The 25,313-nt window shown below is 36.4% G+C and overlaps 1 protein-coding gene across 5 annotated transcripts in view; it reads right to left on the minus strand.

Annotated features, from left to right (window-relative positions):
• Window positions 1-25,313, minus strand: part of Rapgef5 (Rap guanine nucleotide exchange factor 5) — a 238,850-nt gene that overhangs the window by 35,983 nt on the left and 177,554 nt on the right. For all 5 annotated transcript variants that reach the window (XM_046463507.2, XM_058585344.1, XM_046463504.2 and 2 more), the window contains 5 exons: window positions 11,541-11,619; window positions 6,937-7,081; window positions 5,530-5,627; window positions 3,639-3,669; window positions 2,370-2,448 (listed from right to left, as the gene is read on the minus strand). In XM_046463507.2, the coding sequence (XP_046319463.2) occupies window positions 2,370-2,448; window positions 3,639-3,669; window positions 5,530-5,627; window positions 6,937-7,081; window positions 11,541-11,619 (432 nt within the window). The remainder of the gene's footprint in view (window positions 1-2,369; window positions 2,449-3,638; window positions 3,670-5,529; window positions 5,628-6,936; window positions 7,082-11,540; window positions 11,620-25,313) is intronic.

The raw sequence follows: 25,313 nt of genomic DNA on the forward strand, positions 1-25,313 counted from the left end.
TTTCTTCATTTTAAAGCATATGCAGTCAGGTGTACGCATTTGCCTAAGCACAGGAGTGCCCCAGATTATATGCCTGTAAGTATGTGCCTGCAAGCACAGGAGACTTAGATGTTATAACGCTGATGAATAGGCATAAGTAGTAGTTAGGTTTCCCCAATTGTCTTAGAAATGTATGCTCCTGGCATCGAGGTAAAGACCGTCTGACTAGAATATAGTGGCATCTGTGCTACATAGGACTGTACTTTTGAATCTCTTTATTGAGAGTGACTAGGATCTTCCAAAGTAGCAGCATATTAAAACATCTAACTCATAAATTTTTATTTTACACTCCATTTCATAACAGTCTCAGTGGACCAATCAAAAACAGCACATTTGCTATTAGAATTCTCATAAGCTTATCTAAAAATCAGTCATCTGTCTTGGTTTTTGTGTTCGGCTTTCTCAATCATTAAGAATGACCCTCTTGCCCCCTTATCAAAGTAGGGATGAGTTTAGTTTCCAAATAGAGGTCACATTTCTCACCTTTTTAATTTCCTTTTTTATTATCTGTGGTGCTAATAATTATTACTAGGAAATTATCACCATCAGGGTAAATGGCTCCTCGAAATTTTTTTTTGGTTATGATTTAATAGCAAAAACTTTTAATAGCAACGTACATTGTTGACACACTGCTTCTTAAAATCAGCTGTTCTGAATGTATAAAACACTAGCTGCTTCAGAATATACAGGATAATTAGATATTCTGCATATATATATATATATATATATATATAAAAGAATGAGCTCCTAAGAGAAATTTTATATGCAATTTAAATGGCATCACAAAAAATAACCAAGGATTGCTTTCATAGAAATGCAAACAAAGCAAAAGCCTAACCATGAGTTGACATGTCTAGAGCCTTAAAGCAAACATATAAGTAGAAAGCACTTGACAGATTTTGCGTGGTTTGGTTGGGTGTGTCACTAAAACAATAGCTTCTAATAAATAGTTGTTTTATATTTTGTCAATAGGTTGTAAAGGGGGAAAAAGCTTTCCTCCCTTAATGGAAAAATGCAATTTTTGAGCAAGGCAAAGATCCAGTCTACAAACCACTAACTGGAGGGTTAGTTTACACTTTGCTTAATAAACAGATGAAAGAGAAAGAGGCCAGGAACCTTGAAATACTTGGACTTTTTGCAGCTCAGCTTGGAAAACTACACAATTAAATTAGAAGATAAATGGGCGAGGGAGTTCAGAAATTAACACATCATGAGGTAAGATAATTTTTTTTTTTTGGTAGAAAAATGGGTTTTATTCAAACCAGTTTTGAAGGAGGATGAAAAAAAAAACCAAACAAACTTGTTTCAAAAGTTTCATCTCCAAAATCCCTGAAAATAAGCCTGATTTATTTTTTATTTTTTATTTTTTTTTAAAATTTTTTATTGTTGGCTGTTCAAAACATTACATAGTTCTTGATATATCATATTTCACAATTTGATTCAAGTGGGTTATGAGTTTGCTCTCACTTGGGGAAGCTGACGATGTCAGACAATAGACTCATCTACCTGCAGCATTTATACAAACACCACAGAAGAGGCAAACTTGTGACACTTTGTTTTTAAAATATTCAAGAAAATCAACACATATTAAATGTCTATATTTCAAATTTTAGCACATGGAGAAATATGAGTCAAAGAGAGGTTCAAAATCACACTAGTGTGAATACTTTAATTCACTGTTTCCTGGCTCTACACTTGTCTCTCAACCTTTGTTCCAATGGGAGGAAACCACTGCCACCATTTTGGTGCCAGTATAAAATATTCACTAGAAAGGCTTTTAAGTTTCTGGGTGCTAATGGAAAGAACCTTGTAGTCATGAACCCCTGTCAGCTAATGAGCACTGGCTGGGAACATATTCAGTGCATGGCGCTGCCTGACACTGCTTTGCTTTGGAGGAATTTCCGCCAACCACCCTTCCTTTTATTTCTCTTCCCTAAATTTCAGAGGGACTGCCTCAGCAAACATCCTGCACGCTGGCTTTGATGGCCTTTCCAGTTAGTCCTGGGCAATGAGCAGAATCAAGGAGAAGGTTCCAGGAGGAAAACATTGAGTTTCCAGTATATTGTGAACCTCTACCCAAGAAGTCAAGGAGGTCCTTGGCACAGCCTTCTTTCCTTGCTTCTCCAATTTAAAATATTCTGGGTCCATTGGACAGTGTTACAATCTAAGAAAACTGTAATGCTCAAAGGAAGAAAAAGGAAATCATCCCCAGATGATTTGCTGAGAGCCAGAAAAGATGGTTCAGGGCAGGCTGAGGTGTTCAGATCCGAGAGCCATGGTGACTAACTGCAGTTCCATCTGCCCCACCCCTCCCTGAAAATCCTACTCACTTTCCTCTGCTTCGGTCACAGTTCCTCTGTGCTGGAGCCAGTTCTCCTTAAGACTGAATTGGTGGAAAAGGGCCTTATTCTGTGAGAAGGGAGAAAGAGAACAATGAATGAATGTATTTCTGCCCTTTGGAAAACCACAGCTGTTTACAACATGTTCCAAAAGAGCTAGCCAATTTTTTTTTTTTTTTTAATATGAAATCCACCCATCCAATCTTGAAGAAATAAACTGGGAGTTGCCTCAATTAACACATGTGGAGGTGGCGATTCTGAGAGATACAATGGGCTGTGTCCAAGGCCAGTAGCAGGCAAAACGCCCCTGTAATTACTCCTAGTATCAGCTAGAGAATACTCCCACATTTTCCACCTCTGTCTTTTACAAACTACAACAAACATCCAAAGACTCTTCTCCCCAGAAAGACCTGGCTTCCCCATCTCAACTCTAACCCAAAGTTACAGTTACCACAATCTGAGTTTCGGCTTTTTATATATTTCACAAAAGCAGCCTGGAGATGGTTTCCCACTTCTCTTGTAGCACATTGACTTTCTTAAAGGAAATAGGTACATTATAGTCTCCTTCTACAAAACTTGCGCCTGAGGTCTTATTCTGTATGTCCCCCTCATCAAGTTTAATAGGAACATATATATTGTCGCTACCAGCTCCCTTTCTGTCCTGATGAGAGTGTAAACCTTTTCCTTATAAGATTTTCTAACTCCTGGAGTCAAGATTCTCTTAGTTAAATGTTTTGGGCATGAATGTTTTAAAATTCAAATTTTTATCAGTCTGGGGACAGCAGGGAAGCTCTGAGACTCCAAATGTACCACAAAAGATTGAAAATGTCATAAAGCCAAGGGGACATGGCTAAAATCAAATCCGTATCAGCACAGGGAAACCACAGCAAAGCAGAGAAGGGCAGGGAGCTGCGGCCCTGGGCCTCCCTGCCTTCCCGGCTATGTGTGAAGCAGTGTTCATTTTAATTATGAAGAAATGCAAGTGGTGCCAGGCATGGTAGTGCCTACCGATACTCCAGCAACTCAGAAGGCTGAGGCAGGAGGATTGCAAGTTCAAGACCAGCCTTGGCAACTTAGCAAGATCGTGTCTCAAAAAAAACACAGGACTGGGGATATATATCGTTCAGTGGTAAAGCACCCCTGGGTTCAACCCCAGTGCCACCATTCACCAACTAAAAAAAGAAAGAGAAATGCCAAGTGAGGCCAGGTAAGGTCTCCAAACCAGATCTCCCCACTGCCAATTCTAAAGGGTCTACCTACCTTCCTTTGTGGTGAATATTCATCTACAGTGCTGAAAAGAAAAAGATAACAAGTCAATCTTTGTCCCAAACCCAGAACAATGCAGTTATTGTCACAGAAGACTGATTTTTCAGCACTGGGTAAAGTATTTTCCTCTTTAAAAAAGATAAAACACAGTATTTATTAATTTACTATCTACAACAAACTTGACATTGGGTTTTGAATTTCAAACAAACCAGGAAGAAAAGAAGCTACGTATTCCACAGACATACTGTGTTATCTACACACAGAATGTAAAGCCAAGAATTAAGAGAGTAACTGGATTTATTTACTCCACTGAAACTAAACCCTCAGTTGGGTGTGATGGGACATGCCTGCAATCCCAGAGACTCAGAGGCTGAGACAGGAGGATTGAAAACTCAAGACCAGCCTCAGCCATTTGGTGAGGTCCTAAGTATCTTAGAACCTGTCTCCATGTAGTGCAGTGGTTGAGTTCCTCTGGGTTTAATTCTCAGTAACATGAAGAAGACGAAAAAAGATTAAACTTCACTGAGGTACTTGTTGTATTTAAATGTATTAAACATAAATTAAAGTTTCCCAAGTACACAAGACTGCCTTATGGCATAGAGCGACTCTCCCATGAGAGATTATTTTGACCTAAAGTTGTCACCCCCCTTTTTTGTTTCATTTATTAGTTTATATATTCATAGGAGTCTTAAGCTATGGGTATCTAATATAATGTAGACTGTGATAAGAGAAGAGCATCATGGTTCACAACATTCATTTCCAACCCATTGTCCTAAGTTGCACCCGACTTTTAAATTTCTAACTATTAATTTTGATGATTGAGGACCAAAGTTTACACGTGGTTTGCTTATAAGATTAATTTATATCTACATTTCATTTGAAAGGAGACCTCCTTTATTAAAAATAAAGCCAGCCTTTACCTTTCAAATCAATAATCAAAAAGGCCTGAATTAACATTTTCTATGAGAAGTACACTTATGATGGCTGATTGGCAACGTATGTGTTCATGTTTACCATAGATATAGGTAGTGCCCTGTCAATCAGAGAACAGCTCTTTCCTTCCAGTGAATTCTGCAGCTATATCCAAAAACTGAATAATGACCTGATGTATTCATTTACCAAATTTGATAAGAGGAGTCGGGGTAAAATCTCAGGAAAGTCAGGTGTTGCCAGTCCTAATCTACATTTGCACACACCAAGAATCATTGAGTAAATGGGTTCTTTAATCTTTTTAATTGATAAAGAAACCTCATAGAACCTATAAAACTGAGCTTTTAAAATATTCCATGACTCACTCCTGGAACTTATTTATGAAACTTTTTTTCCTATTCTATAGAGATAGCTATGAGTCCACAAATGACAAAGTAAAAACGCAGACTTTTAAAATAAAATAATAATTTATTAAATAACTCTGTTTGGGCAGGTTGTTGGGGCCCAGTTTATTTTTGTTGTTGCTATTATTTGTTTTTCTCTTGGTACTGAGAATTGAACTCAGAGGTGCTCTACCATAGAGCTACATCCCCAGCCCTTTTTATTTTTTATTTCGGAGACTCCCTAAGTTGCCCAGGTTGGCCTTAAACTTCCACTCCTCTTTTCTCAGCCTTCCGAGTCATTGGGATTGCAGGTCTATACCTCCATGCCCAGCTCCCAGTTTGTTTTAACCATGTTAAATAGAGTTTTTTTTTTTTTAAAGCAGTCAATAAGCTTAATTTAGTTTTATTTTATTTTGTGGTATATAAATAAAATACCCATTTTATTAGTAGTAAAGCTAAGAAATCAAGATGAATCCCAGTGTCAAATGTTAAAGATCAACTTTATGTAAAAGACATTTCAAATTCTATTACATTTGCTGTGTTCATTAACTACCAGAAGAAAAATTACTTACTGACGACGATGCATTCCAAGTATTTTTTGAAATTCTTTCAATTCCTTTTCAAGTATTGGATATTCATAGACATCATCCAGAACATTCCTGTAAATGGTCTGGAGGGAAAAGACAAATGGCAGCTGAAATGAGTGGCACAGCTCAGAGTGTGTGTTTGGCAAGTGCAAGGCCCTGAGTTCTATCCCCAGTAAAGCCAAAAAAGAAAGAAAATGACTCGCTCCATGAGTACCTGGCCCAAAGTGGAATCAGGACAATGCAGGGGTTTAATTCTAACTGCTCAACAGCTGCTTTTAGGGACTATGTGTAGGAAATGCTAGAAACAGAGATCCCTGGTTTGTTACTAGAGATTTCCATGCCTAGTCTACATTTAAAAAAATAAGGTGCATGTACATAATCATTTGGGAGGAAAAAATATCAGTGAAACTAATAAGCTGTTTTGAAAATAACATGAATGTAGATAAGCAGATCAGTTTTTCACTGGATGTCTAAATGACATCCAAATGTTAAATTCAAACTCATTCCCTTCATGAAATGCAGAATCAGTTTAGGTGCTTGCCTGTTCTAACAGAATTCTCCCTAGGTAGAACTGTATTCTATCTCCTCTCTATGTAAATCTGTATACCTAATATGGTTTTGGTGTCTAAAGGAATCCATCTGTCTATTAATCAGCTCCAGAGAATTGTTCGTGCTGAAAAGATACTGCAGCCTAAATTGGATAAATCAGTTTATCCAATTCAATTTTTTTTGAAATGTACATCTAGATTAGTATCTATTTCAAAAATTATTACTTCTTAAAATTCTTAAAATATGCCATGTTCTGAAAAAGTTATATACTTTGTCAATATAATTTTAAGATGATAAGCAATGTCTTATCCAAATATTATATACAGATATAAGACTTGTTAGTTCAAACTTATAATAAATCTCAACTTACTAAATAGTTTCAAATTTTGAAGTATATATTATTTGACTTTTTAATTTCATTTGTAAGGTTCTCATGACTTACATATTATCTTATATATATTACATATATTATCTTAAATTAGTGAATATAAAATTTGTCTTCACTATTTTTTCATAATAAAATATTTAAAAATCAAGTTTCTACTTATAGCAGGCCTCAGAAATCAAAATGAATTTATATTTTCTCTGAATCACAACTTGACTATCAAAAAAAGTTGGATGAGACTTTTTAAAAAAAATTTATTTTTTAGTTTTAGTTGGACACAATACCTTTATTTTATTTATTTATTTTTACATGGTGCTGAGGATCGAACCCAAGACCTTGCATGTGCTAGGCGAGCGCTCTACCGCTGAGCTACAACCCCAGTCCCACATATGAGACTTGAAATGTGTAAATAAAATCTATCATTTGGCATCAAAGAATAACTGGAAGTGTTGGATTACCTTTAAAAACATTTTTGAATGTTCATCTTCATGAAGCCAGTCTTTGTACAGAGCAATCCATTGGGAAACAAGATGCAAGACTTTACGTTTCCGACAAGGAACATCTGAGTTTTCCTCTTTGCCTTGATACTTCTTAGCAGAATAGGTGCAATGGTTAAGAAAGAATATTATGTTGTTGAAATAAAAAAATATAAAGAGATTCCCATATTCTTTTTTTTTTTTGAAGCGGGGGTGCGAGGGATTGAACTCAGGGGCACTCGACTTCTGAGCCACATCCCCAGGCCTATTTTATATTTTACTTAGAGACAGGGTCTCACTGGGTTGCTTAGTGCCTTGCTTTTGCTGAGGCTGGCCTTGCACTTGCAATCCTCCTGCCTCAGCCTCTCAAGCCACTGGGATTACAGGTGTGTGAGAGATTTGATTATTCTTGTCTTTGCAAAATAGGTTAAAACACATTTCCCTAAGAATCTACAAGTACATAAAAATGCAGGAAGAAAAAGTAAAAGTAAAAGGAGGGCACTGAGAAGAACAAAAGCCAACCCAGAAAATGATGTATCCTGGATGAGAGGCCTGAAGGAGAGGACTGGACTATCATACTAGCAGCTGCTGATACAGTCCCACAGGCAGCGGTGAGATTAGTGTTCATTCAGAGATGTGGCCATTGATTTCAAGGGTGGCTTCTAGAGGAGACTTGGCCTCACTACATAGGCAAATACTATTTTAATAAAAGTTAAATCAGAATTAAGACAGATATTCTTCGATACTCATAATTTTGCATTCTGTAAAACCAATTATTCCTAAAGTAGTTTCATATGAACACATATTTCTGAAGCACAATTTGTGGTATAATTCAAATGTCCAATCCTAGGTAAAAGGACTGCTAATTTTCATTTTCATTAAAAGAAAATTTTAAAAATAATATAGGAAAGAACCTAAATGCTGCATCATTTGAGAACATTTAGTGAGGTTATTATAATATCCATTCAATGGAATATTCTGCAGCCATAAAGATGATGGTCTAGTAGTTTACATACGACATGGAGAACTTACAATGTGTTGTTTACCAGAAAAGAAAATATGAAAAGCATATGTTAGGATGATCCATTTCTGTTAACAATGCTAATATAAATAATTTCATTATTCGGAAGGATATATACAAAATAGTTAACAGTGGCTTCTCAATGTAACAAAATTTCAGAGTACATGAATTATTTTACTTATTACCATTTCCTAATTTGTATATAATGACCATGTATTAACTTTGCTGTTAAAATTATATACAAACAACATCGGCCAGGCATGGTGATGTGGGCCTGTAATCTAACAGACTTGGGAGGCTGATGCACCAGGATTGCAAGACTGAGATCAGCCTCAGCAATTTAGTGGGACAATGTCTCAAAATAAAAATAAAAAGAGGCAGGAACATAGCTCAGTGGTAAAGCACTCTTGGGTTCAATCCCCATTATTGGAAGGAAGGAAAGAAAGAAAAAAAGAAAAAGAGGAAGGAAGGAAGGGGAAGGGGAGAGGGAGAAAGAAAACAAATCAAAAGTAAATTGCTTAAATGATTAGGAATGAGACAGCAGCTTGGAATTTTCTAAACTGATCAACTCTTTTTGCCTCCAAAAGCATCACTTCTGGACATTGCGTACACACCAAAAAGTTAACTGGGATTAGGAAATACTGAAACCAAACACAAGTAAGCTTGGGGTTGTCAACAGGATTTTACATATGTTTAATTTTTTCTGTAGTTGTAGATGGACCAGATGTCTTGGTTTACTCTTATGTGGCGCTAAGGATCCAACCCAGTGCCTCACACATGCTAGGCAAGCACTCTGCCACTGAGCTACAGCCCCAGCCCAGGATTATGTATTTTTTAATGCTGATAAATAATTCCAAAATAGAGGGCTGAGGATGGAGCTCATTGGTAGAGTGTCCTCTAGCATGCACAAGGCCCTCAGTTTGTTCCCAAACATTTAAAAAAAAAAAAATTAAAAATGCAAAATTTCTAATCAGACTTTGCAAATATTTTTAAACATAATGCAGTCCCATTATTCAAGAATCCTATGGTCATCTTTAATTTCCACCAGTGAAATAGAATCAGTCAAGCACACAAAAATCTGTTCAAGTGTTTGTTTCTTTTAGTTCTTCTCTTGAAAACCAAAGTGTGAAGATTTATCCTACATCATTTCTATTTATACAAATATCCTTTTCTTCTTTTCCTGTGAAAGTAACATCTTAACTCATATAAAGAAAAAAATAACCTGGAAAATTAAAAAATACCAACAACTTATTTTTTTCTTTAGGTCAGCACATATAACTGACCTAAAGAAAAAATATGAGCTTTTAATTCAAATTGCATATATGCATATATTCTACAATTACAGACCAGCAGAATAAAGCAGTTTTAGGGGCTGAACTTCAAACATTCTTCTCTATTTGTAGTTATTAACATTTATTTGTTTCACTTTGTTCTTTCCTCCCTGAAAGATATATATTTTTAAAATATCTACTGATTAAATTTGCATTTATGTTATTTGCCTTTCCTATATTAAGGTACATAGACTCTTTTACCTTTTGTCCATGCTAAATTATACTGATTTATAAATTCATTTGGGGTGGGGGTTAGCACAAAGGCACTGAGAGAGAGTTACGACTTCTGTGTAATGCATGAATATTAACTGGCCCAGAGGTATAGCTTACTGTGCTTTATGATGATAAAAGCTGAAAGCTACTAATCCTATTACAATAAAAATACTCACCTAAAATATTCAAACCCAGCACAAATGGCTCTAATCTATAAATAATGTTTAAGAATCACAGGGGAAAAACATACCCCTCCCAAAATTTGGACTGCTCTTTAGAAGTTGGTGGTAGTAGGATATGAAAGTGAGATTCACTAAGATGCACAAAGACATCTCACTTTAATAAGATGCTATATTTTTTTTTTGTTTTGTTTTTTTGGTTGTGAGATGTCAAAGAAGGTTGTGTGTAAAAATACAGAAATAATCATTTAGAAAGACTCCTGGCTTAAAATGTTTTAGATTTTATAAGGTTTGATAATCTATAAAAAGGTTACTAAGAATTTGAACTAAATTTTCTCAAAGACTCAAAACATTTTTATAGCCAAGGAAACTTTAAGAAATTGCTTAGTAATATCCTCCAGAAACAAAATTATTAAATGATAATAAAAATATTAGGATCATAGTTAAAGGTAATAGTTTGAAGGCATCTAATTCACTATAAATGTATAATTTATATTACTTAATAGATAAGTAATAGATAAGTTTTAGAAACATGTATTAAAATGTAAATGAGATTAATTCACAAATTTTTTCTAAATATGTCCAATGGAGAAATTTAAAACTTCATAATTATTGTTATATTTATTAGTAATGCTCCACTTGGAAAATATGGAATAAGTCTGTACATATTGAAACTTTCCAAATTAAAAACTAATTATGTTTTAGGATCAGAAATTTTGAATTATGAAGCAATTCTAGAAAGTGTCAAAATTCCTATACCTTTGCTTAGTCAGAGGACACAGTAAAGCACTAAAAAGTAATAACCATTTCTAACTTGTATATATTTTTAAGAAGACATTACTTTTATTATTATGTACTTTGTAGAGTTTTAAAGTATTCTTTAAGGCAAGAAAATGTTGTAAAGTTTGGAGACACGTAATAATTAATTAATAGGAAAAAATATTAGGTGACCATTATCATTGGGTCTTAATAAAACTTTGGCATGTACAAAAAGTATACTATTTTCCTGATTTTTTGTTTTTAAGCAGGTTGGAGTAGAATCCCCACTTTGATTTAATGAAAACGTAAAGGTTTTTATTAAATGCTTAAAGTCTTTAATTAATTTAATTCTAAGAATAAAAAGTATTAATTAAATCTAATTAATTTATTAAAAACTTAAATGCTTTGGAAGCAGCTTCATTTAGCATTTTGAAGCAAGAAGCTCTGGAGCCTGGAGAAGTTATGTGGCTTTGCCCTATGGCCTTCAGCTTCCCTGTAGCATCCTTTCTAGTTAGTGGGTAAAATTATAAGGCTATTAGCCTTCTAATCATTCTATCGTTCTAAGACAGCACACAGTGACAAAGCTCTGAGCCGGTGACAGTTGATTCCAGGGGCAAGTTCAGACTTCCTTATAGGGGAATGATCTGTGTCCCCAGGGATACTTGCCTAGGAACACAACATCACACAAGTGCATTCATTTTCCAAACAAGTGGTCTGACTCTGATGGACCAAGTCCCCTCTAAGGCCACTTTCTGTGTGATACTACCAGTCCACTCAATCTCTTGATTCCAAGGCCTATTTTAGCTCCAGATTTCTAAGCAATGGTGAGAAGCAGATTTAAAGCAAACATAATATAAGCAGTATAATTTACTGAGGTGGTAGAAAATAGCAGCTCTGCATTTTCATCTGTCCCTGTCAATTCTGTCTCATTCCATCTTTTACCTTGGACATCTTGACATTAATATTTAACATGTCTGCACTCTACCGTGAGGGTGAGTAAATTAAAAAAGGCAGTTAATTCCTAATGTGAGACATCTGTCTGAGAGGAAACCCATGCAGCATCCTGAAGTTAATGAAGGATATTGCCTTAACAGCGCCTGGCACAGGTCATCAGTTGTCATGAAGACGGTGTACGTGAGAAGGAAGTCATCGAGGAGGGTCTCTGCAAAAAAACAAATATGAGGTAAGCAAAGAGGCAACCAGAAGGGCAGCTGTGCATCCAGCCTCTTATAGTGTATGAGGCAGAAATCTGATAAATGATGGCGGCAGTGGGAAGGCCACAAAACACATTATGTATTAAAGTTAGGATTTGAGAAATTCTTTACATAGAATGCCTCAAGCAGTGGGATATGTTTTCTTGCAAGGCTCTCTAAACATACAACTCTCACCTTCCCCCTCCCCCAAACATCAGTTATATTTGTGGGTAAAGATGTTTGGAAAAACCAATGCATAAATAATGTGTTAAAAAATAAATTTTGTAAGACTTCCAAAGTATATACTCCAGTCCTACAGGGAACAAAGCCTTCATGTTGTAATAAATTAAGGCTTTCCAAAGCCATTTATTTACATAGAGGGCATGAAAAATGGATAATAAAACTCAGAAGACACATATGAGGTTCAAGGCCACTCACTTTCATCTCTCAAATGTATCTATCTCAAGAAGTTGGGGGAAAGATGTGATTTTATTACTGTCATGAAGAGAGACTGAGCTGAGTCCACATAAAATTGGAGAGCAGGCACAGCATAGCATAGCACATGGCTTCCTAATTCCTTTTTCTATTAAGAAAAAGAGGATCCATTTTTTAATCTCTTCTTTGCCTTGCCTATTCTTGAGATGTAATATGAAGCTGCTAAACAGGCAGACTCTATCCTCCAACATGATTTCCCAAATGATGAAAAAGATTATATGTAGAATGTAAAGTAGTGATTTTGACACAATGGCCCTTGTCTAGGCTCTTTAACTTAGAATTCATTTTTTTTATGTGATTTAACTTTCATTTTTACATTTTGGCCATCAATTTTTTAATTGCATAAAATAGTAGTAAGTTATACTGGTAATAAGGTTTTATACTATGATGGACTGAATGTTTATGTCCCCTTATTCATAAATCAAAACCTCAGTCTATAATGTGGTAGTAGTAAGAGGAGGACCCTTTGGAAGGTAATTAGGATTAGATAAGGTTCTAAGGGTGAATCCCTCATGAATGGAATTAGTGTCCCTGTAGAGTCCTGACTTCCTGCTAGCACCTTGATCTTAACCATTCCCAGCCTCCAAAGCCATAAGAAATAAGCGACCAGTCCATGGTATTTTGTTACAGCAGCCTGAGCTGAGTCATACACTCCATAATATTCATGCTTGCCAAGATCTACACTTTGTAAATGTGTAGGTATAAATAATCACCTAGTACAGAGATATACAAATATAAGTTGAACATTGGATGAAAGAAAAATTTTGGAATTCTTAGGAACAACTAGTTGCATTTACTCTAAAAGTTAATCAAGGCCATATTTACAAATACAAAATTCACACATAAGAAGTTGTGGCTGGGCACAGTGGTGGATGCCTGTAATCCCAGTTACTCAGGAGGCTGAGGCAGGATTGCATCTTTCAGGCCAGCTTCAGCAATTTAGTGAGACCCTGTCTCAAAATAGAATTTTAAAAGAACTGGGATGTAGCTTGGTGGTAGAGTGCTTGCCCAGGATGTGTGAGGCCCTGGGTTCAATCTCCAGTATCTTAAAAAAAAAAAAAAAGAAATTGTGGTGATGCCTGTATCAGCTATATCAGCTGCATGGGTTAATTTATTTTTATGGGTTGTTTGCTTACAGATCATTAAAGTAATTCTAATCCACATTAGTAGTAAATGGTTGCAAAGGGTAATGTCAAAAATCAAAACTTTTTTTTAAATTGCAAGATGATATTAATTAAAATGAACCAGAATTTTTAATGAAGAGTATGAGATCTTCACCAAAGATATTTATGATAAGTAACAGTATTTCTTATCAAAATAATAAATTTGACAAATGGTCACTAAAATAAGCCTAAACTTGCAATGTTGCATCTCACTGCAAGATGCTAGCAATCACTGACCTAAAGCAAGTCTCCAGGCAGGTGTGTCTGGGGTTTGCAGTGGGAGGAGGGGCCTAAATTAACCCTATACAAGAAAGCTGTGGTGGTGATCAGACAATGAACAGCCTCCATTTATAGAGGAGCTAGCAGGCCTCTGCTAGGGTCTCTGTGCATAAAACTTTAAAATATATGCACAAAAAGTCAGGAGAAGCTATAGTCTAGATCTGCCTCAAACTAGTTAACCTGGTAGCACAAACTAATGACTGGTAATCATAATGAGAAATTTGGGATAGTTATTTTTATTATAGTTTTTTAAATAGTTGAAATCAACTATTTACATAGTGTCTGAAACCCTGGGATATTTTGGAAATACAACTTTAAAGGTATCATTTTGGGATGTTATTTAATAGTAATGCTCCCATAAATGGCAAAATTTTGCTGTGCTAAATGTGGTTGATTAAAATTCTCAACTCCTCTGGTCTGATTAGAAATGAAACCGAGCCTTTTTGCGTGCAATGTTAGATATAGGCAACAAGCACAAAAGAATAGCCTAGAATCTTGAGTGTGCTCTTATAGGTAGGAATCACACATGCACAGAAACCCCTGAGTGATGATGATGAGAATTTACGTTTGGCATTTATAGGTTCAGATTCTGGAATGTTTTTACACTTAGCTATATTTATTGAGGTTGGGACTATTCTCTAATCAAGATTTACTCCATTAGTAGCTAACAACCTTAATAATGAACTCAGTGGCTATGAGAGTCTTGTTGGACAGTGGCAAACCCATCTGGCATTCTATTCAATTAATCAATTTACATATCACAATATTTTGTTAAGGGCTTTGACCCTGAAGTGCTTATTTTCCCCCAAACTACTACCACATTTAATATCCAACAGCATTTACCTAATTATCTCTCTGCCATAGAAATATTAATTAAAATAAAAACAATGAGGCTACATAAACACATCTCCAGGTAATATTCTAATGAACAGAATGATTAAAAATCTTAATGAATAGAAGATTCCCTATATTCCTAACTCAAATATTTTTCTTTCTAACTTCCATATTGTTCTGAAAAATTTCTATATATATAAAAAGAGGTTTGGTTTATTCTTTTTTCAGCTTTGGCATTTTTTTCTTGCTGAAGTAATTGAGTGATATGAACAAAAAAACTATAATCAAAATGATGCACTTCAAATAAGAGCGTTTTTATAATAGCCATGTTTCAAAAAAGGCTGTCCCAATGGTATTTAGAGATATTTTTAGAACCACAATGGCTATATGAATGATCCCCTGAAGAATATTAGCCCACAATAGCCATTTAGAAAGACTAGCAAATCCACTGGCATCCATATTAAAACACTATAATTATCTATTATATTACATAGTACTTAATTAATAGTAATTTAAGACTAGGAAGAAAAGCACTTTTGTGCACATAAAAGCATCTTTCATTTAAACAAATTCATAGCTGCCGTATACAATAACATTCTGAATAAAGAGATGTATTCATTTTGATTTCTAACTCTCTGAATGCCTAGGTATTAATATACAAAAAAACCCCTTTTCTTTGAAATTCTTGGCTCATCACTAATTTTTTTTAATTTTTTATTTTGAGATAAGGCCTTACAATGTTGCTCAGGTTGCCCTTGAACTCAGAACTCATGATCTTCCTGCCTCAACCTCCCAAGTGGCTGGATTCCAGGTGTGCACACCATGCCCGCTCTTTTACACTACACTTTTGGGATCATCCTCCCCACTCCACCAAAAATGAAAGGTGTTTTGGGGTGCTGATGATTGGACCTAGGGCCTCATGCATGGTAACCTTGTACTCTACCACCGAGCTACACCTCTAGCCTCCTAAAAAGAATATTTCTCTAGTGGCTCTTTTAACTCTTACAGTATAAAAGTAACATCCAGATAATTATCAAAATCAGAAGGTAACTATTCGTTTTAAGATCTATGGAACTTGAAATAAAATACATAAGTTTGCAGTCCAAATAGGAATGGCTCTAAAATTTCTGGGTATAATTGTCATACTGACATAAAACAGACCTTCTCCTATCACTTACTATTATTTTACAGTTTTAGGCCTAAGAAAGCTATTGCCTATTTTTATTTGATTCTACTTGAACATATTTTCTTTTATGTATCAATTAAAATATTTCCCATCCTTATTTCAAGTGTAGCAAGCACTAAAAATTTCCATTTTATTTTTGCAAAACACAAGCGTCTCTAGAGCATCCCTGAGTTGTGTCAAGGTAGAATAGGTAAGAGGTTTGGTACAGACCCTTTTGATAGGGTTCTGTTATGCAAATGTAATCAAATTACAGAAATTGTTCTACATATTACCCAAAGGGTTAAGCTTAGTGCTCTTTCTTTCTTTTTTTGGTAAAAAACAGCACAAAACAAAATCCTTGAAGTAGAAGAAATCATTAGGAGTGTAGGGTTACTTAGGAATAATTGTAGAAATCTACCTCCGTTATATTTTCAGCACTCATAAGCAAAAATGCACTGTAATAATGAAACCACTCATCTGTTAAAGTGAATTACCAAGAAAGCAAATGAAGAGTTCTGACAGGCAACTGCCTGTGGTAGCTATTTAATCTAAGTATGGTAATGTGAACATTCAACATTTCTGTGCTAACTCAAATTCCCCTAAGTACTATTAGCAGTTTTATTTCACCTGCACTTTTGCTGCAGATACGATGGAATGTAAGCCACACTAAAATATGTCCTACATAAACCTTGATTTCAAGGAACCAAGAAAAGCTTTGAACTTTCAAAAGGGCCCATTTCTGGCCCTGGAATGTTATAACTTACCATTATTTTTTGAGTACTGCCAAAATGTACTATGTAATTTGATTAAGCACAAATAAAAAAAAATTTAATGTTCAGGCTTTGAGACATAAAGTGCTATGCTATTAAAGCTTTGATTCTTTCCTGGTGTATCTTACATTTCTGAAAGTGATATTAATAATCTTAAATATAGCTGTTTACCATGGCTTTTAAATTCATTCATTCCCTGCCTATTCTTTATAATTTCACCAGTTTTTCATACCCATTCTAAACCTAACAAAGTTTGACATCTAATTTTGTTTTTAGGTATTTGTTGCACAAGAAATGCTTATTTGTTTAATGTGATTTGCATATAAAATCTTAAAAGTTACCCATTTAACCTAGTAGATAGGGCTTGGGTGTGCTCTTCAAATAATCAAGTCTATTTTTATTTTAACTGAAAAATTTCGTTGTGGAATCTTTTGTGTTTTTCTCTGGGAAAGAAAGATTGGAATACAACAGGTATTATGTTCTAAACTACGTTTAAATCCACACACTATCTTTGAAAACTGTTTCTAGGAGGCACAAGAAGTAAGACCACAGTGCCTTCCTATCTTCTCCAGGGTGTAGTATGCGGAGAAGAGACTGTGTTTGCAGATTCCCCTCACTTAGGAGAGGCAAGAGGCCCTAAGAGCAACTGCTGTCCCAGCCCCAATTAGCTGTTGTCAGTATAGAAGCACAATTAAAATCCATTTGTGGCTCACATGCAAGTCTTCTAAGATTGCTGGAAAGCCCAGAAAATGATATAAAAATGCAAAGGGGATTAGAGAGCTGAAATTCTTCCGGGGTAGCCTGTGACATAATACACCTAACCTCTCTGAGCCTCAGTGAAGTCACCAGTGCAGTGGATGGCATCTTTGCATCTAGCAGAGCTGTAGTGAGGATTTAGGACAGTGTAACTAAAGCAACTAGCTGAGAACTTGGCCCACAGTAGGCCCTCTATCAATACTAGCTGGCCTTTATTTTCATAAAATAAAATTATTTAGACTCTATCCCAATTCTCCAATCAAGCAACAAAATCTAAGTATAAAGAACTATGAACTTCCAAGAATTAGAGGAGAAAGTAGTAAAGTGTGAGCAAAGAAATAGATACATGTGTATCTGTGACTAATTCATAAAACTGTGCCCCAAAGACCTTGTTTAGCTTTTAAACATGTTTTTTCTTTTTTGGTATTTGGCAATATTTAAAGATCAGAAGATCTGGCAATACCAGGCGGGCCCCTCATATTCACAACCATGGTTTAGAGCCGATTTACCTGTCTATGTAGGGGACCCGCTCCAGTTTATCACCATTATGCCCTGGCTGGCTTCACTCACTTGCTTTTAACTGTGTGGACATAAAAGTTTTTAAGTCCTAGTTCTATAGAATAATTGTGAAATGGTAATAGAGGAGATTTCATAGTACAACAGAAAAGTAGGGTAAGGTCAATTCCTGGAGAGCCTTTGAGAGTTGGACTAAGGAACTTGGGGCTCCTTCCATAGAAAAGGAACTCAATGGAAGTTTTCAAGATGGGGAGCAATGAGAAAGAAACAGATGGATCAAGACTACTGTATCAGCAAAGTCAGATAGGAAGAATAAAGAGAGGGAGTTGAATTTACCTTTACAAACTTATTGAGCCTGGCTTCCCTAGTTACTCTAAGTGAAGCCATTGGGGAAAATATCAAAGATCTAAGGTTACCAAAAATGGTTAGAATTATTATTGTGGAGCCACTATATAAATAGGAAGACTGAGGCCGCCATGGATTTTCAGATACATGCATTGGAAAGATAAGCAGTTGTCTAAGGGTTGAGCTGGGTAGGTATTCACATTTGGGCAATGGTAAGAAAAAGGTGAATCAAGGAAGAGGAAAGAGAAGGAAAAAGGTAAGTAGAGAATCAGGAGACACAAATGTAATAGAAGCCGAGACAACCAGAGAACTGGAATGCAGACACTGCTGGGAGGAGTTTTCTGAGATGTAGCACTCAAAGGCCACTGGAGGTGTTGTGCAGATGTGATGCCCTTGGAGAGGTGCCCCTTAGTAAATGTTGGGGACATGCTCTAGTGAGATGTGAAAGAACTAAGAATAACCTACAGCTCTTAACACACTTAGCACACTTTCCCCCAAAGACTCTTGTTATAGTTGTACAGGGCTCACTGATGAGGAACAGCAGTCACTCTCAAAAATATGAGCCAGGAGAAAGGAATTCTTCATGATCAATGCAAGTAACATTTTATTTAACAGTATAGATCAGAGCATGGGAACTATCATGGGTATGAGGCCTTCAATACCAATCCACCAGCATCTACCAATAAAAACGAATATCTTTGTTCTAGGATCCACTCAGTCTAACATAATTGACTCTCTAAGCTGCTGGCTGTTCACATGATTAGCATCACATAATGCATGCTAAGGCACAAACTGTGTTCCTAAGTGCTTGTCGACTAAACAAGAGAAAGCTTCAGAAAACAGAAAAATTAATTTAAACATATCTTAAATTAGAAGCCTGGTTATTTCAAGCAATTAATAGTCACTTTAATACTTAAATTACCTCAGGTCCAGGTGTGATGTTTTTACCTCCTAGGCACCAAGAAGAATCTGCATTACCAGCTTCTTTCCAAAATGTGAAATACATTGCAATTCTGACTGTTAATGTTTTGCTGGTCACTGTGAGTCACTAGCACTGAATTTTAGACAAAAACATTTTTCTGTTTTGTATCTGGTTATAACAGAAATTCTAGATCTGTTGGAGAGAGGTTATTTCCCTCAAAGTTTCGAAGTGGATGGCCAACTGCCTCTTTTACAGCTAAGAATTTGCATTCAAGAAAATTTAATGTATTGTCCATATTTAAAAATATTCCAAGAACAAATATATAACCAATGAGGGGCAGCAGCTCTGCCCTGTGTTCTGAGTTCCAGAGCAGTCATTAGAATTCTTTGGTTGCTTTCTTTCACAGACAGGTGAAAGGGAGATGGTGGTTTATGTTCGGTCAGCTACTATTTACTCAACTCCTACTAGTTCAGAGCTGAGTGCTGTACTCTATGCTGTGGACGATGTGAAGCTGTTTGCAGGCTTTTAGAATCTGGTTGGTGATAATCAAAGGACCACATTAGGCAGCCTACAAGCCCCAGGCTGATGAATATCCCACTGGTGTGAATGCTCATGCTTCTATACCCTGCCCACCACTACCAGCACACCCTTCAGTCCCACCAAATTTGCTTCAAACCACACTTATTCTTTACTGTGCACTAGAAAGGCAGCAGTGGCATGAGGAAAAGCAATGGGGGAACATGATGACAACCACTGCATTTGAAAATAACCCTAACTGTGCTCTCTTACTGAGCACATACTGTATGCTGGTACCAAGATCGTTACCTACATGATCTGAATTCTGCACACCTTGCCTAGGAGGCAGGTCTTATGTTTTCTTGAGATGATGACAGGAGGCTGAGATAAGCAAGGGGAATACTAACCTGAGGCTCCTCAGCAAGGCAGTGTTGGAAGGGGCCTGGGTCCCAAGGTTTGCTAAGTCCCATCTCTGTCTCTATTGCTCACTGTACTTGGCTCTCCTGAGGGTGTGGGTGCAAACAATCCATGCTAGTGGGAGGGGGGGAGAAATGTAGGAGCATCATGGAATCCCCAAGTATGGAAGGTGGGGACAGCATAGTCACAGGAGCTTGGTCTTCTTATTAGCTATGGATAGTCAAAGATGCCTCTGTGTGAGGTTGGTTTCCCTAAGTGCCAGTATGCGGGAGTTCCTTTGTAGGGACAAAAGTATTTTGTTATTTTCCACTGGCCATAGCCAGTAGATATAACTGAATAGTCAATTTACTCTTCTAAAGGTAGAACTAACCATCACGCGGAAGGGTAAGACCACAAATTCATTAAACGTTTTAATGCCAATTACACATGATGCATATTTATATTTTTAAAAACTCGAAATGTTAAGGCAAAAACTTTTTTTTAAATGAAAAACAAATCAAAAAATCTTCTAGATAAACTTCTCCATAGCATACATTATAGATACTGAAAATTATTCATCACAATTACATTTTGTTCACTCTTTCCTAGATTAAAAGGAAAAAAACTTCCATGTCAAAGCCTCAGTTGTCTCTCAGCTCAGGTATGGTCTCTGCCTATCAGCTCAACATCTGGGCAAACAGACCATTAAATGTATCAGCTGCCACTGATCAAGATTATTTTTTTAGCTAAAATATTTTTAGCACCCTTACGCTAAAGGCATTCACGCAAACTCCTTTATTCTAAAAGGTACTAATAGGTCCTTTTGTTTTATTTTATTTTTTGGTGCTGGGGATGGAACTCAGAGCCTCCTACATGCTAGGCACATGCTCCACCAGGGAGCTACAACCCGGGCCCCATTTTTTTTTAAATACATGTAATTCCCAAAACTACAAACCTCCTTAGACTTTTCTCTTACTATTGAAATCTCATGCTTAATCATGATACATTACAGATATGTAATGAGCACATGAATTCCTGAAATAGCACCAAGAATAATCTAAACACAACATAATAAAAAGAAAAAAAAGTGATTTTCTACTTTCTTATTTTTTGGTACCTGGGATTGAACTCAGGGGCACTCGACCACCGAGCCACACCCCCAAGCCTGTTTTGAATTTTATTTGGAGACAGGGTGTCACTGAGTTGCTTAGTGCCTCACTTTTGCTGAGGTTGGCTTTGAACTTGCAATTTTCCTGCCTCAGCCTCCCAAGCTGCTGGGATTACAGGTGTATGCCACCGTGCCTGGCTTATTTTCTATTTTCAACACACCAATTGTCCTACATTTTAGTTCTGACACTAACTACCTGGAGTTAGTACAGACTCTACAGGTTAGGTCCTTAGTTCTATGAGACTGCACTTCTCTTCAAACACCAGGCACGAGCGCCAGGTTGTCACCTGTACTTCTGATCAACTAGCTATAAATTGGGAGCTTTCATAAAACCTTCCTCTGGTCTGATCATTTACTATAGCGGCTCACAAAACTCAGGTGCACGTTCCCTGGTTCATTATAAAAGGCAGCAGTACAAAGGAAACAGATTAAAAAGTCAATCAAATGAAGACCTGCATAAGGTGAGCTCTGAAAGGGCCCCTTGTATAGAAGCTTCTGTCCCTGTGGAATTGGGGTGTACCACCCTCCTGGCACATAGATGTGTTCACCAACCTAGATGCTCTCCCCCAGCTCTACGGTTCAGTATTCTTACAGAGGTTTCATTATGTAGGAAAGATGGATTAAATCATGGTCCATTGGTAACTGAGTTAGTCTCCCAACCTGTTCCCCTGCCTGGAAGTGGTAGGGTGTGTTAACCAGTCCACTCTTTCAGTGATAGCCTTGGGCTTTGTGGTGACCAGCCCCCATCCTGAAGCTATGGCGGGGGGGACCTGATCACCAGTTATACAAAAAGACACTCTTATCACTCTATACATCCAAGGATCTTAGAAGCTCTTGTGTTAGAAACCAGGGACTGAGATTAAACATTAAAATAAAAGTTGCTCCTATCATTTCTATCTCTCAGGAAATCACATGGTTTTTAGAGCTGTGTGCTAGGGGGCAGAGACCAATATGTATTTCTTACTATATTACAATAGTATTATACAGAATTATACACTATCAGCTACTCCTAGAATACATTTTATTTGTGTCTTTGTTTAAAAAAGAAATTCCAAGGCAAAATATACTAAGTGTTCCTTAGGATATGTTTAATTTCTTTTATGAAAAATATTTCTAGCTGGGCGTGATAGCACATTCTTAGAATCCCTGAGACTCAGGAGGCTGAGAGAGAAGGACTGCAAGTTCAAGGCCAGCCTCAGAGACTTAACAAGTAGCTCAGTGGTAAAGTGCCCCTGGGTTTAATTAGTGTGTGTGTGTGTGTGTGTGTGTATATATATATATATATATATATATATATACATACATATATATATATATACACACACACATACATATATATGCATATATGTTATATATACATATATGTTTTATATATGTTTATATCTGTATGTTTTATAAAAAATTCTAAGGATTTTGCAGTGAAAGATGTAGAATTCTCAAACATGAATTCAATGGCCCAAATCAGAAGTAAGGAGGTACTTTAGAGTTAAGTAAATCTAGTATTCTAATATATACAAGATTATTCTAAATTTTTCTTCTTTAGTACTGGGAACTGAACCCAGAGGAAGTCTACCAATGAGCTACATCCCCAGCTCTTTTATGAGATGGGTCTCACTAAATTGTTCGTGCTGGTCTTTAACCTGCAATCCTCCTGCCTCAGCCTCCTGAGTTGCTCGGATTACTGGCATGTCACCTTGCCCAAAATATTGAGTTGGTCAAGTGAATATAAGAGTTTATCCAAACCACTCTGTAGGCTTTTTAAATGCTTTAAATCACAATATTTATGTTTCTTTGAAGAAACAAATATATAATTATGGTTTCAGGTCTACAGTGTCAAAAAAAAATCACTAAGGACAACTTCCATTTCAAAATTTCGTGCTATTTTCCATTTCTTTAAGAATCTGGGCATTTTGCTTCCTAGATATTTGAAGTAAAGAGCAGTGCATTTTGCAACTTCACTTGCAGCTAGATGTGATCACAAGACTAAGTTTTGGCTCATAGGATAAAAGCAGAAGTCAGTGTGAAGGAAAGGTATATTCATGCTTTCCACATCGGGTTGCCTGGACCAGCATGCTATTAGCCATCTGAGCCTGTCAGATGAAGGTCTGACTCCAGGGATATTAGAGACAAAAGCTGAAAGGAATCTTAGTACTGGCTAATATCAGGGTGGTCTGATCAGCTTTGGACTGCATTTTTCCATAACTATTTTTAAATGAGAGAAAAATACATTTACATCATGTTTATACCACCCTTAGTTTTTCTACAATCTGCACCATGCCTAATCACAAATAATACATTTACACTGCGACATTTTCAAAGGTTCAAGCATGTGATCAGTAATAAATCTGCTTTTCAAGTTTCTCCATTATCAAAAGTAGGAAAATAACATGTAAGCAGCAATAGGTATTGTGGATTTATCCTGATCTCAATACTATGGATTTCTAGAATCTGCTAAAAACACATGCGCCTCAAATGTTTTTGTTTTGAAAGAACAACCTCCCTCTTCAGGAGACTGTCAAATGGTGTAGAATGTCTTAATTCTGAGACAGGCATGCTATGCCAATCAACTCTGGCACAATTCGAGCTGACCCAAATTGTCTACAAGTGTCATTAGTGGTTATTAAAAATGGCTTGCAATGTCTCCAAATTCAGATCAAATTGAATCAAGACCTCAGAAGTCACATTTTGTATGGTCCACTCTGGAAAGAAAATCCAAAATTAGGATGGGTGTTGGTTTGAACCCAAGACCCTGTCCATGCTAAATACATGCTCTGCCACGGAGCTATCCCTCTAGTTTTTTATTTTCCATAACAAAATACATGATGTGATACTAGATTTGAGAAATCTATAAATCCGCAACACAAAATCAAAATAAATGATACCAAGCAAGACCAGAAGAAAACGTGGGACAGGGGAAACCTAAGTTGCCCTAAATACTGTATGAATCCTTCTTCATAATGGACACATTTAAAGCACACTGGAAGGGATATAAGATAAAGCATGCATATATCCATAAGCCTAAAACTATGATTACTTTTAGACTGAGAATTTAAATACAAGTATCCAGCCAGGTATGCAATGGGAAATTTCAACTTATAATATTTGCACTAAGTAGAGCTCATTTGAAAGTTTTAAAAGAGGATTCACAAATATACTTAAATGCTGAATAGAGATAAGACTACCAAGTCTGGAGCAGAAAAGGGAATTGCTCTGAAAATTATTTTCTGTCAACATTTAGATTATGGCAAGATTGGGATTTCTGGGGTTTAGTTTTCCATGCTATCTGTTCACCCATATGCAACAATTATGATTAATTGTGTTTATTTCTGAGATGTAGGGGAAGCACTGCCAGCCCAGTAGCAGCCTTAAGCTCAGGAAAAAGTTGCAAACATAATAAAAAGACTGGTTTCAATTGTACATTGAGAAAGCCTCAAGGGCAAAAACTAAGAATAATGGGAAATGGGAGAGGACAGTTATGGTGAGAGAGACTGCAAAGAGAAATGAGGAAAAGCTCAATTATAGGTAAAGGCAAAAATTCTCCCACACAAAGAATATTCCTTTTATGTACAAGCTTATCTGTAGCATTGCAACCTTTAAATGAAGCAATAATTTGATTGAAACATGCTGTGAGAGGTTAACATGCAGTGATTATAATTCAACAAAATGCTATCAGCTAACATTCCTTCTGCACACTTGCAAGATGATCTGAAGTATACACAGTTACACAAACATTGTTTTAAATATCCATTTTCTGATAGGATGCTAACTTTTAATTGAGGAAGATGTCACAGCATTTTAAAATTCAGAAGGACATCTGAAATACATTAGGTGTCTGGAGAGATGACACAAGATCTCTGAGACACAGAGAAAGAGATGGAGAGAGTGAGTTTTCTCAACCTCTGACTTACCCAAGCAATTTCAAGATTTTTCTTGCCCCCAGTGTGGGGATCCAAGCCAGGCTGCACCCACTGACGGCAAGTGCTCTACACCTGAGCTACACCCCCATTTCAGCTGCTGGTGCTACAGGGAAACTATCATTGTGCTAAAACTATTTATTAGTTCTCAAACTCACTACTGACACAGCATCTTGTCTTCATGAATGTCTCCTTTCAATTTCTGTTGCTCCTTTCAATGCACTCCTTCAGAAAGGCCTAACTTGAAAGGTGCTTCTGGAAATACAGCAGGGCACTGACAAAATAACATGTGTTTCTACTAAAATCCAATATTAAGTATGCCAAATGACGTGAAACTTACAGACAAAATATGGTTTAAAAATTTGAGAACAGAATTTTCCTTTTAAAAGAATGAAATCCCTGGCTACCACTAAACTGAAAAACT

The sequence above is a fragment of the Marmota monax genome, unplaced genomic scaffold (genome assembly GCF_021218885.2).
Source record: "Marmota monax isolate L192 unplaced genomic scaffold, Marmota_monax_Labrador192_F-V1.1 WCK01_AAM20220418_F8-fsc00057, whole genome shotgun sequence".
NCBI classification, from domain to species: domain Eukaryota; kingdom Metazoa; phylum Chordata; class Mammalia; order Rodentia; family Sciuridae; genus Marmota; species Marmota monax.